The sequence below is a fragment of the Stegodyphus dumicola genome, chromosome 5, assembly GCF_044657685.1.
Source record: "Stegodyphus dumicola isolate Sdum_Otavi_A_Nest chromosome 5, ASM4465768v1".
In the NCBI taxonomy this organism is placed as follows: Eukaryota; Metazoa; Arthropoda; class Arachnida; order Araneae; family Eresidae; genus Stegodyphus; species Stegodyphus dumicola.
Genome location: NC_140772.1, coordinates 210,972,685 through 210,990,408, shown reverse-complemented (window position 1 = coordinate 210,990,408; position 17,724 = coordinate 210,972,685). Strand labels below are relative to the sequence as shown.

At 30.3% G+C, this 17,724-nt stretch overlaps 1 protein-coding gene across 6 annotated transcripts in view; it reads right to left on the bottom strand.

The window, feature by feature from the left end:
- Positions 1-17,724, bottom strand: part of Fnta (farnesyl transferase alpha) — a 61,240-nt gene that overhangs the window by 23,097 nt on the left and 20,419 nt on the right. For 5 of the 6 annotated variants that reach the window (XR_015041403.1, XM_085817634.1, XM_085817638.1 and 2 more), the window contains exons 3-7: positions 12,164-12,278; positions 11,644-11,748; positions 7,660-7,770; positions 2,446-2,607; positions 626-688 (exon numbers count right to left, since the gene is read on the bottom strand). Coding sequence is in view for 5 of the 6 variants with exons in the window: in XM_085817634.1 (XP_085673760.1) it covers positions 626-688; positions 2,446-2,607; positions 7,660-7,770; positions 11,644-11,748; positions 12,164-12,278 (556 nt within the window). In the remaining variant the exon portion in view is untranslated. Of the gene's footprint in view, positions 1-625; positions 689-2,445; positions 2,608-7,659; positions 7,771-11,643; positions 11,749-12,163; positions 12,279-16,479; positions 16,655-17,724 lie in introns of all 6 variants that reach the window. The other variant, XM_085817637.1, reaches the window with a different exon arrangement.

Below are 17,724 nucleotides of genomic sequence, written 5' to 3'. Positions count from 1 at the left end.
TTCCTCAAGCCATATGTGGTCATTGGGCCAGATTTTATGCCTTTTAATGTCCAGAATTTCTTAATAGCTGTTAACACACAGTCATCATTCTAATACGAAAGCTTCATGAGAAGAGCATGATTCTTTTTCATCAGTCATGATGAAGCACTCAGACAAAATGTCAAGTGTGTCATAAGTGCTCTGCATTTTTATCTTAGCCATGTCTGCAATGCGCATGTTACGTCTCAGTAATTTGCGTTCCAACAGCAATGTGAACCCTGACAGCACTATCTATCGGTACATTTAGATACTATGGATTTTAAATCCTAATAACATGCCACATACTGTTGACGGGACTTGGATAGATATTCTAAGGATATAATAGGCAGTTTACTAGTAGGTCATTTTGAATGAGAATGTAATAAGTAGAACTTCAAATCCTGATAACATCTTGCACTCTGTTGATAGGAGTCGAATTAGGATGTCCTAAGGGTATGTATGCGCTTATCCCCTGAGCAATATTCTCATGATATCACAAATATGTTTTTGTGCTATAGGGATTATATAAGAAAGATTTTTATCAAATAATTTTATCATATGACTTTTTATGGAATCACGTATTTTTAACAGAGTTGAAATTACTCACCCTCTTAAATAATTCCAAGGACTTTCATTATGAGGAGCTTTGGATATACTTTCAAGAGTATATCTAAAAAACAAAGAAATCAATTCATTTTCTAATTCAGGCAAAAATAAATAACATACAATAGCTGATGAAGTACATGCAATATAATAAGCAAATTTTATCTTTAAAAAAAATTTCTACTTATTCCTTATAAAACTGGCAAATCTCCAAAAAATATATTTTGCAATTATTTTTAAGAAAATATATTTGTTAAAGATCTGCAACAAGAATCACATGCACTAAGACAAACCAATTTATTTTTACTCTATAAACTAGATTGTTACTACTTCCCAAATACGTAATACAATATTTCATCTCTAACAAATTTCAGCATTCTGATAGTCATAAATTGCAATATAAGTAAATGCTTAAAAAAGTTTGTAAATATAATTCAAAAGAACATGAAAGAATATGGATGTCAAAATCAATATTGTGTGTGGGGGAACTAAATTTATTCTTAAAACATAAACTTCCATAATATCAGCAACAAACACACAATAATTATATAAGGTAAAAAAAAATCTGAAAGGGCTCAGATTTTAACAACTGCCCAAAAAGATTTGCTAAAGTTTTTTATGCTCTCGCCGAGTTTGCAGTATACTAGTCTAAATATACCAAATGTTAAAGTGTCACCTATTTTACTACAGGCCAACATTTTATTGTTTAAAATATCTCTTTCAATAATTAGGTCATATGATTGTGCTTCATCTTTTACAGTAAACAAAGCCACACTCATTACAACTTTGTCAATCCACAGTGGAATATTAAATTTACCCAAGGTCACTGCACATGTGTACTTTACATTTCTGATTCCAAATAACTTTTTTTATTTCTAGTATTGGCAGTTTTAATTTTGAGGCTACTTAAGATTCTTTAAATGAATACTGCTTCCTGTATCAAATAAACATTCAATTAGTTTGCTGTTGAAAATTATGGCGAAACATCAGAAAATTCACCATAATTCACTACAAGACTGCACTGATCTTTATTTTCCAATCAAGAAAATCGTACAATATCTCACAGAAGTTATCTTTTAACTACACAAACGTTCAACAGAACTTAATTCAAAACAGCTGGAGAAAGCTAATCCGTGAATTCGCTACTATCAACAAGAGCAGTTTTCTAAACAAACTCTTAAAACAACAACTAACTGACTAATGACTTGAAAGGTTTTTCGTGCCACTTATATAAGCTTTTTAAATGAGCGAGAATCTTTCTTGTATTTTCTCAAAATCAAAAAGAGATATTTATTTACTAAATGTTAAAGGCACATGCTCTTGCATTTTTAATTTTCCGGCTTAGCTTGCTCATAATATTTGTCATGCACTGCACTGCACGGGGAATAAAACAATTTAGTTTATAATTCTACTAACATTAGCTATTTAAATACCAAATCTGTAACAATACATTTGTATAACATATATATCTTATCTGAGGAAAGTCAACTTGCTCAGTCAGTTTCATTTTTCACTGAACTTTATGAATTTTACACAGTCCAAAAGTTTAAATTTTTATAAGCTCTGAATGATACATTTGTTTTAAAACTAAATTTGAGAAAAGAGCCTACATTTTATAAATCTGGAAATTCAAAATCTGAAAAAGTAAAAAATCCAGACCACAATCAACCCTCAATTAAATAATAGAAACAAAATTTGAAAGTGTGCTACATTATTGATACTATGATACAAAATAAAAAATGTAGTTAATATTTATTGATTTTTAACAAATTAATACTAACAAAATAGCAATAGGTATATGTATATAAATGGGGAAAAACTTACTTTATTTCCTGACTTAAAACTTCATCCGTAAGTTGAGCTGTGTGACCAATTACAAAGAATCGCTGATTCCACGCTGAATTGTTTCGAATATCTTGCTCTAAAAGACAATTCACAAATTCTAATTCATGTTCCCATAAATCAAATTCTTTAATCACCCACTGCCTGGAAATATATAAAGTTGTACTAATTATTTCACTGTTCTATTAACAATTCTGATACTGAAAGAATTTGAAGTTTTTTCTGGTATAAAATTTATCAAAGGGGGAAAAAAACTAAAATTTTAATTTAACACAGCAGAGATTGTTATTACATCATATTAAAAGAGATATTCTGATTTAAATACATTTTGCACAAGAAAAATGTAGAAAGTTCTCGAAAAATTTACTTCATTATCTGTAATGTTTGAACATTTTTTATGGATGCGGCTATAAATACTTCAGGGTGGGTTAGGTATAACTATACACAAACGAACCTGCTAAAACAAACTTCAAGAAACCAGAAGTCTGGTTTGCTATATCCTATACAAAAAGGGGAAAAAATCTATTATCTTGCAAAAATGTGTAGAAATTGAGTGATGAATTAAAAAAAAAATTATGGTACTTTTCCGTTTTGCCGGCGCAAGCGATAAAGTCGCCAATAATGGTACAGCCGATGCCAAACTGAATATTCTCGCTGGTAACCTTTTAAGCCTCATTTTCAAAACAAGTCGCAGCTTTTTCTTATCAGATTGATTGCTTCTTTCAATACTGGCATAAAATTACATAGAATTTTTATCAGATAGTTCAGTTTTATGTCTAAGGCCATTTTTATTAAGTCAATCAGGATGCAATCACAGCGCTTAACCCGAAGCCGAAAATATAGAAAAGGTAAAGTCAAGGGTTAAATTCATCAATTCTAACGAGAATGCATTAGCTAAGTAAAGCACTGCAGTTTACATAATTTCTGAGTAAGCTATTCATACGAATTGAAATATTTCTTGCATTTAAACTTGTGTTCCAAATTAAGATTTAACGTGAAATTAATGTAGATAATTATTGAGAGCATTAGATTTTTGTAGAGTAGTTTACCTGAGATGAGATCGCTTGGGGTCACGTGATATAAACCGGCGAATCACGATGTTGAACCATGAAAGCATAGTAAATTCTTAAATTAATGTCTTTTTACAAATTTATTGTCTTTATTTATTGGCTTCTTATAAAATTTTAAGCGATATTAAAATGTTTATGCCTTCAAAAAAAGAATTCTTAGAACTAACATTTTTTAAATATTTTTTATGTGTATACTGTATGTTGTCGCCAATAAAGTCTGCTTGGCGATATTTGCGCCGGCGAAACAGAAAAGTACCAAAATTATTAACATTGTTGCATCTACCACATACAATTATTATTTTGCACGGTTATTAAATTTGTTGGCTGTTATTTCTATTTTTGTTATATGATCTTGACAAATTGCTTGGCATAAAGCAATTCCTACCTCAAACTACTCATTTATAGCTATGAATAATTATTTTATTCATGAAAAACAAAAAAAATTTTGATGACTTATACCTTTTACTTAACGTCTGAATATAAAAATAAGTTAATTTTTTTGATGGTGAGATGCAGATTGAAAGAAAATTTTAATCCATATTTTTGTCCAAAAATTAAGACGATGCTATCACTCTCGGTTTAACAGTTTATATGTATAAAACCTTATTAATGAAATGTGTCACATTCTTGACATCCACTGTTGTAAGAAGTTCTTGCCTTGTGTTGCAATTTCTCAGCATTTTCTTCAGCTTCAGAAGAATATCTGAATTCAGCATTTCTCATTTTAATTTTTATCATAGTATCACTTGTATCTTCCCATCTAACAACATTATCATCACATGATTGGATAAATCTTAATTTCAGCTTCCTCTGCAACACTGTTTACTAGACCCGCATATCAAAAACTTCAGATGGTTGATTCTGTTAGGAGTTGCAAAGACTTTTCTAGCATTAATATTCCATCAAGAAATGAAACAGTAGCATTAACAGTTCGTCATACTTCTTCAAAATGCTTAAAAACAGCTACTTCCTGTAGTGACACTTCAAATTTCTGATTGTGCCTTGATGTGTGAATAATCAACCTTGAATAGTGCTCTGTTTGACAGATTAATCAAAGAATGCATGGAATCAAAGACCCACTGAGTTTCTTTGGCTGAACAGATTATTTTGCTATACACTATATGGTCCTAAGATGGTGTCCTAAGATGTGCTCATTGCATCTTTGTTTTCCAATAATTGGGTCCAAATCTGTCTTGCAAAGCCATTTCTTAGGATACACAGAAACATAGGAGCAAAAATAAAAGAAATGTAAAAGTGATTTTTTTATTTTTATTTTTATTTTTATTTATTTATTTATTTATTTATTTATTTTTTTACGAATCAGATGAAAATCCTAACATTCTAAATACGAATGGCTGTAAGAGTTAATAATTTTATTTTTAAAACTTGCAGAAATGCTAGGAAAAATAAGATATGCTTTCAATTAATGATATCCTGTTTTCATACCTTTGAAAGTTCGCTAAAATGGTATTTAATAACATTAAGTACATAAGAAATTCGACGGGACCAAAAGTTTTGTCTGTTATAAGCCAGGTTAATTTCAACAGGATTTGAATGCATCAACCTATCTACAAACAAAAGCTACAAAACTGATTGCAGGGTTCTACTGTATCTAGAAAGAAGCTTGTGCTAATGTCCTTGTGACCCTAATTAGACTGGAAGCGAGTTATCGCTTAGTCTGAACTACATAAAGTAGTAATTTTTCTTTTTTTCCTTAAATGAAAAGAAAGATACTGCTTCTATGACAGATAAACCTTCACTACTTGCGGGTATTTAAATTACCACAAGATAAATTCAAATGGTGTGCATTTAAACAAATAAGATGGAGCTGCCAGATGCTCTAATCAAACATTCAAACCATCAAACACACACACACACACAATAAAAAATAAAAAAATAAAAAATATTAAACCCTCAGCTTAAACACACAAACAACTAATTTGCATTATAGTAAGGATTACAGAAAGAAGAAGTGTTAAATAAAGTAAAGAAGTGTTATAGTAAAGGTTTAAATTACACTATTAACAATACCTTATTATGTTCTTGAGCATGAATAAAATTAGATTAAAAAAAAAGCTCCTAGAGTATAAATAAAATTAGATCAAAAAAAGCTCCAAGAGAAAATTTCCACAGGATTGCTTAATACTGAATTACCTCAGCAGCAAAAGTAAATACAAATTAATGCCTATATTATCATTACGAAAATGAATTTCAAATGCCTATAAGGATCTATAAACATGAATAATTGATATAAGAAACCACTGTAAATGGAATACAACAGAATAAGTCACATGTTGCAAAATACTGAAATAGAAAAGCAGAAACCAAGCATCAAAAGAAGAAAATAATGCAAGAATTAATATGCAATTTATACTTTATAAATCTTCCAAAAATATATATTCTTATATTAATATTTTTTATTCCTTCATTAAAAAAAAAAGTAGGAGACTGCAGCTATAGCTTTTATTTTTTCATGGTATGTAAAGCATGCAATACAAAATAAATAATTCGCAAGTATTTCAGTTTCACAGATCCATAATCCCTTTAGGCGTAATGTAAAACTGAGAGCTTTCAGACCCCCCCTTTTTTTAATTTAGTGTGTGCTTAACTTGTAAATTGTCAAAATGTCAAGTTATTTGTAAGAGATAAAAATTAATCAAGAATGTAACTATACAAATATTTTTTATAAAAACTAAAATATGAATTTCAAAATTCTTAATTTTTAATTATTATTTTAGGATTAATTAATGAATCAATTGTTAGTTAATATATTACTTGAAAAGTTTAAAACTGCTATTGCAGTTTGCAGTATACAAATTATTATTGTACTATTTGCAGTACACAAACTGCCATTTATTAAACTCAGCCACTTGACAGACTCAAATACTCTTGGAACAGAAGTGATTATAATAAGCAGCAGGCACTGTATATTGTTTTACATATACAGTCAAAAGTCGTTAATTTGGACACCCATAATCCAGACCTCAAAGCTACAAACTTTCTGCGCATGTGTCAAGTTGACGCATACACATGTGCGTAGGCATTTACACATGCGCGTAAGACCTTTACGGCTGCGAATATGCGTGTGCACATGCGCATAATACGTTTACGCATGCACGTTTAATGTTAAGACGGACGGTATAAGCTAAGCTAAAATTATCTAATTCAGTTAATGTTGCAGATTGCATAGTTCCTTAATCTTCGAATTGGATCCGGCTTATTATTTTTTGCAGACTGTTAGAGCAATTTTATAAAAGTAAGCTTGAACTTTCGATTATGTCAAATAGAATTTCCGATATATATTTACTTGTATGTAAAGGATCTACAAAGCGAAAGTATGTTTCGAAGTCCATTAAGCAGAAAGTGGAATTGCTGCAAAAAATGGATAAAGGCATATCCTTTGATTATCTAATCATTCCGAAATATGTTTATCAATTTCAAAATATCCCTCCCCCTGCTGCTCTGCGGGGGGAGGGAAACAACACGGCGCCCAATCAATTGGAACTTGATCTGTCAGCACTATCCTTATCTTCAGGGCAGATGTTTTTATTTTATTTGGCTTATAATTCCTTACTAAATGTAGTATTTCATGTCGATGTACTCTGTCTTTCATATGATTTAAATCAAGTTCCTCGTCATAATTCGCTTCCGATATTGAAGAAAGTGACACAGAGGTTATTGAAAACGAAAAAATTTCGATTGACAAATTAGTCGGTATTCTCGACACAGCAATTATAGGACTTGAACAGCGGAACTTTGTAACTAAACAAGAAATTATGTCTGTTTAATAGAATTAAAGAGAAAGTATTATCACATGAAATGAAGCAACTTAAACAACTTACACTGAAAGAAATGTTTAATAAAGCAAACAAATAAATATTAAGCTTTTTTTTTGTAAATTTTGATACCCTTTAGATCATAAAAAATATGAAATATGATCATAAAAGATATGATTTTTATTTTATAATTTCTGCATGCCATCTTACCAGATTTAAACTGATGATCTATAATCCGGAATCGCTGAAGTCCCGAGGAGTCCGGATTAACGACTTTTCACTGTATAAACATTTCTACATACATAAAAATATAATATTTGTAAAAAAGTAATAAAGATGATAAGAAGTACCTGTGTTGCCAGGCATGGTAATTTTTAGCATCTTCGATTAAGACGTGTTCTGTTAACTTTTTTTCTTTTGAGGGATCTTTTAACCATTCTATCAAAACTTGCCTGTGATGCCTATAATTATACACAAGATTAAAACATAATATTAACATAAAACAAAAAAAAATGAATAAATAAAAAAGAAGAACATAGCATGAAATAAGCATTAAAGCAGAGAAAAATGTTCACAATAATTTGTAATATAGCTTTGTAAATTTCCAAAATTTATTTTTCGACGATTATTCTTAACATAGAAGTACTCTAAAAAATTGAAATACTTAAATCATTATGATAATAATCACATGAGGTTAAAATTTTTCAATGATGTTTCAATATATAGGAGAAAATTTTATACTAATTTCAATAATTTTTTACATGAAAATGAAATAAATAAATAATAAAGATAAAATTATATTATATTTTATATTTTTCCTGAAATAGTTAAGGACATTCTTAATTTGGAGAGCTTCAGAATAAGTATAAAATTCTCGTTCAATGAACACAAAATTTACAAGATTTATTTTATGCTAGCTCCTCAAACTTACCCGCTTTTATGATTATATACTGAGCATGCACGTAGAGAGACATTCCAATTTTTCATATAAAAATTTATTTATAAATTCATTACAGGGGTGCTCTGAACAGAAATTTACACAATATGAAAATTAATTCATTTCAGATGCTCATTTAGATGCTTTCTTAACGCATTTAATTATGAAGAAGAAAAATGGGACATATTTAATTTTATTCATTAACCAATGACAATGCAGGAAGCTCTTGTTCTCAATTCCAGCAATTTCGTGGTTATTTATGAGAGCCAGCAAATTCTTCGATTCCAAATGGATCAATGTCACTATATTGAATCTGATTATTACATTTTTATTTGAAAAAAAAATTAAGTCAAAATTTTATATTTTTCAGTGTTTCATATTCCTGTTTTCTTCGTCTATGTAAAGTTTTATGAATAGTATCGGTCTAGGCAATGTAATTTTCTTATACCATGTTTAGCCTTTTTCCTTTGTGTTGTCATTTCCAGCACAGAAGAATTTGTTTATCTTTTACACCTGGTTCTGTTAATGCTTTAGAAAACCAAATTAACAAATTGAAAGCTTTCTGTTTTGCATTTATATCACATGTTTCTCATTTTTTTATAGTTATATTGTTTTTTATTCACACGTTTTAATATTTATCTAAAAACATACTATAATTAGGCAGAAAAAGAGTAGCAGGAAACGGTGTAATGTAAAAAAGGCAATATTAAATACATGATTACTTGTTAGGAAACCTGTTCTGAAAAATGTATGCACCGACTGCCCTTTAAAAATCTGTCTTGTGCCAAGAAATAAAGAATATAACTTTTATTTATTCATGAAATTCAAATACTTTGTCATTTTTAGTATTATCCCTTAAAATAATTTAACTTGACATTTTTTAAATTTAGTTTTATGATTTTCTGTTAATACATAATGTTTAACTCAAAGACATTATGTTCTTAAAAAATTAAATTTTATGTGATAAAACACAGATACTTTTATTCCATACCTTCATTCATTTTTTTATTCTGAATTTTTATGCAATTGTAATTACTGAAATACTATATCAACATGTTAAGTCCTTCATGAAGGCATTTCTTTTTTGTTAGGGAACATTTAAATTAAATAAATTAAATAAAAGACAGAAAATGAATTCAAGTAATAATTCATGCTTTGCTTTCAGTTTTACATAAATTTATTTAGGAGCTTCAGGTTTCTCTACACATAATTTTGAAGTCAAAATGTGATGGTTATGTTAATTATTAGAATTGACTGAAAATATTTATTTAAAAGTTAATATTTTGATCAAATATACCTTAAATTATTTAAATTATATTTTATTAAATCTTGTATTTTGATATATCTAGATATTTGTTAATGAAAAATGTAAATCTACAGAACTGATTATATAAAATTTTTAAAAAATTCCTGATATAAACATACTACAGCCCGCTGAGATAACAGTCATAATAAATGAGACATCAAATATAAAAGACAGAATTTGGATTTTCCATTTTACAGTTATAGAAATCAAAATGGTATGTTTGTTTAAATTTTTATTAAATACCAAACATCATACAGTTACAACTGGATTACCTCACTCCATCAGGCAAGTTGAGTGTTTAAATCAAACCATAATACCAGTTCTTTCAACATTATCACTAGATCACTCAACAAAATGGTACAAATATGTCAGCACTTAATTGATTCAACTTATCAATGAAGCATAAACACTACTTCATTCGAGTTTTATTTGGTATCAAAATGAATATTAAAGAAATAACTGACATAGAACTTCAAACCGATTTTGAAACTTACTACAAACAGTTTCGTAAAGATGCAAAGAATACTGAAAGTTCAAGAAGTAAATAAGAAAGCATAAAATTTTTAAAGCCATTCTCCAAAATCTTATGAAATTGAAGATTTAGTAGCAATCAAAAGAACTCAATTCAGGCCAAACCTCAAGTTAAAATTAAAATATTTAGGACCACAGAAAATTATAAAAATAAAGAATAATGATACCTATGACGTTATAAAAGAAGGAAATCATGAAGGACTAACACATAAATACTTGTGCGAAATACACTGAAAAATGGACCCAAGCAGAAACAGACATCTAGAACAATGACATATAAATCTGGACTGATTATAACTGCTAACCGGACTGTGATGTTTCAAGTAATAATGACTTTATTTTAACGAACTTTTTTCTTTTTTTAAATGAAACTAAGCTTTCCAAATATGCCAAATATGAAAATGTTTTTCATTTCGGATGAAGATTTTTGAAATATTAAAGGAACTGTTGATGATTCTAGAGTTGCATCCATTCCTATCCTTTCAACAGTGTGCTTAGCATTGATTTGGTTTGGTTTATGTGCTTATAGCAAAGCTTCAAGGGCTATCTGGCTAAGGGGAAGATTGCCTTTGTAGAGGACTTTCTAATGGAAAATGGCTCATATACACACACATGGAGAAAAACCATGAAAATGCCCATGCAGCCAGCCCGTTTTTGGGATTTGAACCTCAGACCGAACAACCAGAGTTCAGCAATTTTACCGCTTGTGGGCCATTATGACATAGAAATCAAACAATTCCATTGAAGCAAGACCTGCTTTTTCCTTCCTAATTGCTTCATTTGTGCTTTTAATATCATCATCAAATTATTAATTTTAAAAAATTTCCTGAGCTCTCAAACGAAGTATGCTTCCATCAGGATGTGTCCAACGTTCAGCAAGGGAAATACCAGTTTAACCATCAGTTCTTACAGAATATTGGATTCATTAAATTTAGGGATTGTTTGCCAAGAGAAAATTGCTATTTACACACATGTCCCGAATAGGGTCTTTAAAAAATTTAAAGACTTACCTAATTTGTTTTAGTTCTTAAATTTGAACCATTAGTCTCCAACTAACCAGTCAGAGGTACTTAGTCATATATTTTAAACACTCGCTACACTTTTCAGTCTTAAAGAAATTGTCTTAAATTATATATGCTTTAGAGAGAGTTAAAACATGCTATTCATCCAGAACAAAAATGACCTTAGCTACTAAAATGGAACAATGCTTATGTTACTGTTTAAATTTAATTAGGCAGACTTTCCTTTCCATTCATTATTTTCATGAGTTACGATATCAGGATTTCTTTCTTTTCATAAAAACTTTTGTTTAACTCCCCACACACCATAAATATATTCAGCAAATGAATTATTAAGAAAAACTTTTAAGATTTTTAAAACTACTTTAAAAAAAAAGCTTATTCAGTACAAATACTCAATGGAGGATAAATTACATTAATTCTAGTATCAAGTACTGCAAGTGAAGTAAAAATAATAACATGTCAATAATATTTCAGTGTTTGAAAGCTTAAAATAAATAATTTTCAGGGTAAATGAGAATTAGCAACATCCATAACTTACCACACTTGGTAATTTTTTGGATTATCTTCAATCATATGCTGGGAATATTCTAGTTCTTCATTCAAATCTTTTTTGAGTTCCTGAAGTAAAATTCTTCTGTAATGCCTTTTGAAAAGATCAAATTTTTTTTAGATTTCAGGGAATTTATATGTATAAATAATACACTCATGCAACTTTGATTGTTTTTACCAAAACTAAATTTAACCACTTGCGCTAAAAAGACGTGCCAAGCACGTCAAGATGCTTTTGTCTCAAACTGTGAGCGACGTGAACACCACGTCGATAGGAATTTATCGCAAAAATGAAAATAACGTGGTGCACACGTCGCCTAACAACGAGATTGTTTATTTCTCGAGTTACTGCTCTTTAGCGTACTTGCAGCCGCGGAGCGGCGTAAATGAGACACTTTACCGCTTGTTATATTCTAGCGCACAGCACCGCAACCGTGAAGTTTAGTCGTAGCGCAAGTGATAAATATTTAGATTTTTTTAAAGGCTTAAAATAGAAATGCTATAGTTACCAAACTGTATAATTAGATGGATTAACCTTAGTTGCATCTTCCGACAGTTTGAAGGCTCTTTCACTTATCTCCTTTCTTTGCAAAACAGCACGGAAATAGTCAAATATATCTTTAACTAAACAGAAACATGCACATAGTTTAGTGGCAAAATAATTTTAAAATAAATTCCTTCATATAAATTTTAGATTAAAGAAATACATCTCAAACTATTCAAACAAATATAGTATGCCAATTCACAGTTTGGCAAGTTTGATATGTTATTAAATACAATAAAAAATTCTTCATCAGTTTAAGAAATGTTTATAGCATTCTAAATTATTCTTTAAATAAGATGGGATGTTAGTACATGTCAACAATTTCTCTTTAAGATTACAAACAAACATTTTAAAAAATATATTATCTTAGGGTAGCATTAAAAATTACTTGAATACTTTTCTGAATGTTGTAAACATCCTATCCTGAGAATAAATTGAATTTTCCCCCCTTTTATCTCACAATTACAGATTGATTTGATTGAAAAATTACATTGAGAATACAGTTATGCACAAAAACTACAGTTAGAAACCTTTTTAAACTAAAACTAAATCACAAAAGAAAAACCAAAGCAACAATAATTCTTTTCTTTCCAGCCACACTTAAAACTACTAAATGATATATCATAATCATGATTAAATTGGACATGATGAATTCAGTCAGAATCAATTTACAGTATGTTGCACAGCTTCAGTCTTCATGCATTAAAAGAAATACATAAACTCTGAAAAAAGCAAAATCAATTTAAATTATTAATTTAAAAAAAAGTACATTCAAAAGGTAAACAACCCCTCCCCCTTTTTTCCCTCCATTTTAAAATGACAGAATTCAATTATGTAACTTAGAATGATACGAGGGTCAGTCAAAAAGTTAGTTGCACTGCCTAAGAAAACACAGCAAAACAGGAGCAAAATTTTACAATAACCTTATTTACATCTTAAAGTTCCATTCAAAATCTACTTTTCAACATAATTATCTTCATTATTTAAGCATTTTTCGAGGCATGGTACAAGTTTTTTTATGCCTTCTGCAAAGAAATCCTGTCCAATAACCATTGTTGGGCATCCGAATGGTACCGTCGCTTTGAAAGTTCTTGTTTCATGGGACCAAACACATGGAAGTCAGGAGGTGACAGATCTGGGCTATAAGGAGGGTGATTACACACTTCCCACCTAAACGTTTTCAGAAGGTTACATGTTTGTTTTGCTGCATGCGGTCTTGCATTGTCATTCAGGAGCACAATGACGTTCGACAGTTTACCTGGCCGTTGATTTTTAAGTGATTGTCGCAATCATTTTATTGTTTCACAATAAAAAGATGCATTAATTATGGTACCCTTCAGCATGAACTCTGTATGCACTATGCTTTCTCTGTCGACAAACAGCGTCATCATCACCTTTCCTGCAAATGGAACAGTTTGACACTTTATTCGTGTCAGGGAACTGCAATTTTTCCACTCGAGCAAGCTGTGTTTCGTTTCAGGTGAGAAATGGTTAATCCAAGTTTCATCTCCAGTCACAATTTTGTCCACAAACTCCTATCTTTCCATTTGGTATTGGCGCGTCAGCACCACCTATAGTAATACTTCATAACATTGCCTGTTCGTGTAGAGAAAAGCCATCATATTTTTAATGTTTTACATCTTCCCCCAGCCCTCAAAATTACAGGCTGGGAGAGGAAAGTATTAGTATATTAGTGAAGCAGGAAAAATTAATTTAGAGTATGAGGAAAGAGTTGAAGAAAAACATCCAGGACATAGCTTACAGGCTTTAACTATGCCCTATCATAACTCATGATCTTTCTCATATAATAAGAAAATGTTTAGAATTTTACAATGGAACCTGATTTATAAATAAACATATAACTTAAAACCATCTAAGTTAGAACTAAAAGACAATAATATATGTAAGAATAATACTAAAACATAAATTAAAATCATTAAGTCCTCAATTTCGTTCCAAATGTCCATTGAAAAGTGAAATTTTTGTTTTAAAATCCTTTCATAAAAATAGTTGAAATCGAATGAAAATAAGTCTCTTGATGCCGGTAAACCACAAGATAAAAATAAGTCCACAATACTTTTTTCAATGACGGTGGTTCCATAGTAAGTTTTGAATAGAAGATTGTGAAATTTTGTGGGGAACATCTTTTATATAAAACTTAGAAGGTATACAATTTATGCGTAATGTACTACTTGCACTCATGCTTCTTATTGTAGGTAAATAACAATACACTGACATATTTTAAAGGAATAAAAAAAAAACAATGCAAAACATTCTGATATACAGTCAAAAGTCATTAATCCGGACAGCCATAATCTGGAATGATCTATAATCCGGACCTCAAAGCTTTCTGCGCATGCGTCAACGCATAATGCGTTTAATGTATAACGGACGGTATAAGCTAAGCTAAAATTATCTAATTATCTATTTCAGTTAATGCTGCAGATTGCGTTGTTCCTTAATCTTCAAATTGGATCGGCTTATTATTTTTTGCAGACTGTTAGAGCAATTTTATAAAAGTAAGTTGGAACTTTCGATTATGTCAAATAGAATTTCCGATGCTGGAGCTACCGAAAGATCTACAAAGGGAAAGCATGTTTCGATGTTCATCAAACAATAAGTGGAATTGCTGCAAAAAATAGATAAAGGCTCCTTTGTTTCTCTAACTATTCCGAAATCTGTTTATCAATTTCACGCTGCTCTGCGTGGGGGGGGGGGGGGGGGTACGCCGCGGCGCGCAATGAACTGGAAGTTGATCTGTCAGCACTATCCTTATCTTCAGGGCAGATGTTTTTATTTTATTCGGCTTATAATTCCTTACTAAATGTAGTATTTCATCTCGATGTACTCCGTCTTTGATATGATTTAAATCAAATTCCTTGTCATTACAAATATCACGAATACAAATCAAATAGTTTTCTGGTTGCAATTTTCTAATTTTGACTATGCGTAATGTATGCTTTACGCATGCGCACGTTGAAAGAAATGTTTAATAAAGTAAACAAATAAGAATATAGCCTTTTTTTTTTTTTTTTTTTTTTTTTTTTTTGTAAATTATGATACCTTTTAGGTCATAATTGCTCTTTATTTCATAAATTATGGTTTCATATTTTTAATTTTATAATTTCTGCATGCCATCTTACCAGATTTAAACTGATGATCTATAATCCGGAAAAATCGATAATCCGGAATCGCCGAAGTCCCGACAAGTCTGGATTAAAGACTTTTGACTGTAATACCTTAAGAAAACAGTTCAATATAAATCTCTAATAATATGCTGCAATATTTAATAAGACAATAAAACCTTGAATTAAATTTTTGGCATGTCCTCTCCAACAAATCAGCGAGACTAATTTGCTGATGGTTGGGTGGGAGGTACTTAAGTACAAAATATCAAAAAAACCTCCATTGCTTAGTAAAAGGTAATTCATTTTTGGCATTGTACAGTTTATCAAAGTGTTTTGTAAAAAATACAAAGTTCTACAAAATTAAAATTAAAATCTAAGATAAATAACTTATGTGATAAAGTTAAAGTCTTTTTTAGAATTTTAGAAACTAGAAATAAATATTACCCTACAACAAGAAGAAAGAAAAGAAAATTTTGTTCCAGAATTATGTAAGAAAGAGAAATAAAGAATATTTTTCGTTTTCTAAAATTATGTGAAAAATATGTGCCTTGTGTGTTTGTGGTAACACTTTGGTGCTGAACTATGGTCAGAGGATAGTGGCTGGTATGGAAAGTATTCAAAAACCCAAGCCAGTTTCTTAACCATAGTTGATTCTCTTAACAATAAAATAAAAAAGTAAAATTTTGAGGGGGTGTTAGGAGTATTACATAGTCAGGCATTGGGCATGTGCTATCACTTCTTACTTCCCTTTAAAGAGAGCACGCAAGAAGTAATAGACCTAGTGTAAAAACCAGCGTCGGGAAAAAAAAGAAATCATTCGTCTTCGATTTAAGAATCTGGTATGAGATTTTCAATGCAATGCAAAATCGGTTAGAGTTTTCCCTCATCTCATGGGCTAGGGGGAGATCCTGAAATTGTGGAAAGTTATTTAAAGGTTGCCTGTTCCCGTAGAGCAAAGCCATCGTATTTTTTATATTTTACATATATATACACACACATATATATATATATATAATAATTTATGTAATACATTTGGTGTCGCCAAGTGTAACCAAAAAGCAAGGTGCACAACTACATGTTATAGCAGTCCCATATACAAAATTTCAACATTCTAAGGCAACTCGTTTTTGAGTTATATAAGACATATACATACATGTGGACAGGCATCGTGAAAAAAATCTTTTCTGAATCCATTTTAAATTCATTTTAAAATCCGTCTTGGGGAAAAGAGTCCTTTATTCTGTCCGTACATACAGATGTCATGCAAAAATATCATTCCAATGCATTCGAGAATGGTCAAAATGGATGTTTTCGTTGAAATATGATACCTGAAATTTTTTGTGATTAGAATACTTCCTTTACTTCATACAAGGAATTAAAAAAAAAGGGGGGGGGAATCTTTAAACGTTCATATAAGAACTGAATTTCTATTTAGGATTCCAACTTCCACTGGGCATGCTGAACATTTTCTTCAATGAATAATTTATTGTGGGATAAAAGAAACAGAGGTTAGAGTACATTTAAGGGTGCCCCTTGGATTATTGCTAAGTTTTTGTTTCACTTATCACCAAGTTGTTGTTTCATTTATGGTAACCTAAGTGAATGTTATGGCAACCCAAATATGATTTAATTAATTACATGATTGCCATCAATTGGAATTGTGAAAAGATTTGGAAAGTGTGTCGGATTTTGGGTAAGTACATTGTTATTTTGTGGTTTACATGGTAAAATGACTGAATGTGATAAGATTAATTTAAAGTTTCTGTACGATTTGGAACAAAAGGGAAAAAGCATTAATTGACTGGTATGTAAATGAAGGTTTACTTAGTAGCCATTATTAAGTGTCCTGTTTGTATGAAGGAAATGCGTATGGTCAAATGTCGGACAATACCGGCACTATGGAGAATATTTTTATGAATTTATATAGCGACGCCAGTATACAGATTTTAGTTCAGATAATTTTAGGAAGTTTTGGGATGCTGTTAAGGAATTTTGTTTGTCAGAACACATGTAAATTCGTAAATAAGGTAAGTGGATATTTCCTTTATGTAGGGCTATGATGAATTTCCTTTATGTTATTTCATTGTTTGATTTAAAATGTAGTTTATTGCGATTATATATATATATATTTTGGCTGTTCCTTTGACTTTTTAAGTGAATATAGATCGATATGTACATGGACAAAGTCAAAAGAGTGCGCAATGCCTAGTTTGTGCAATTCTCTGTTTTTTAAAGTGAAAATAGGTCGATGTGTACATGAATACAGAGTTTGTGCAATTCTTTGACTTACTATTTTGGATTTGTGTAGCGGTGATTTTTTAACACAAAATCAAAGAATTGCACAAACTCGGTGTCCATGTACCACCAAAAATCACCAAGAGGCACTCGTAACTATATT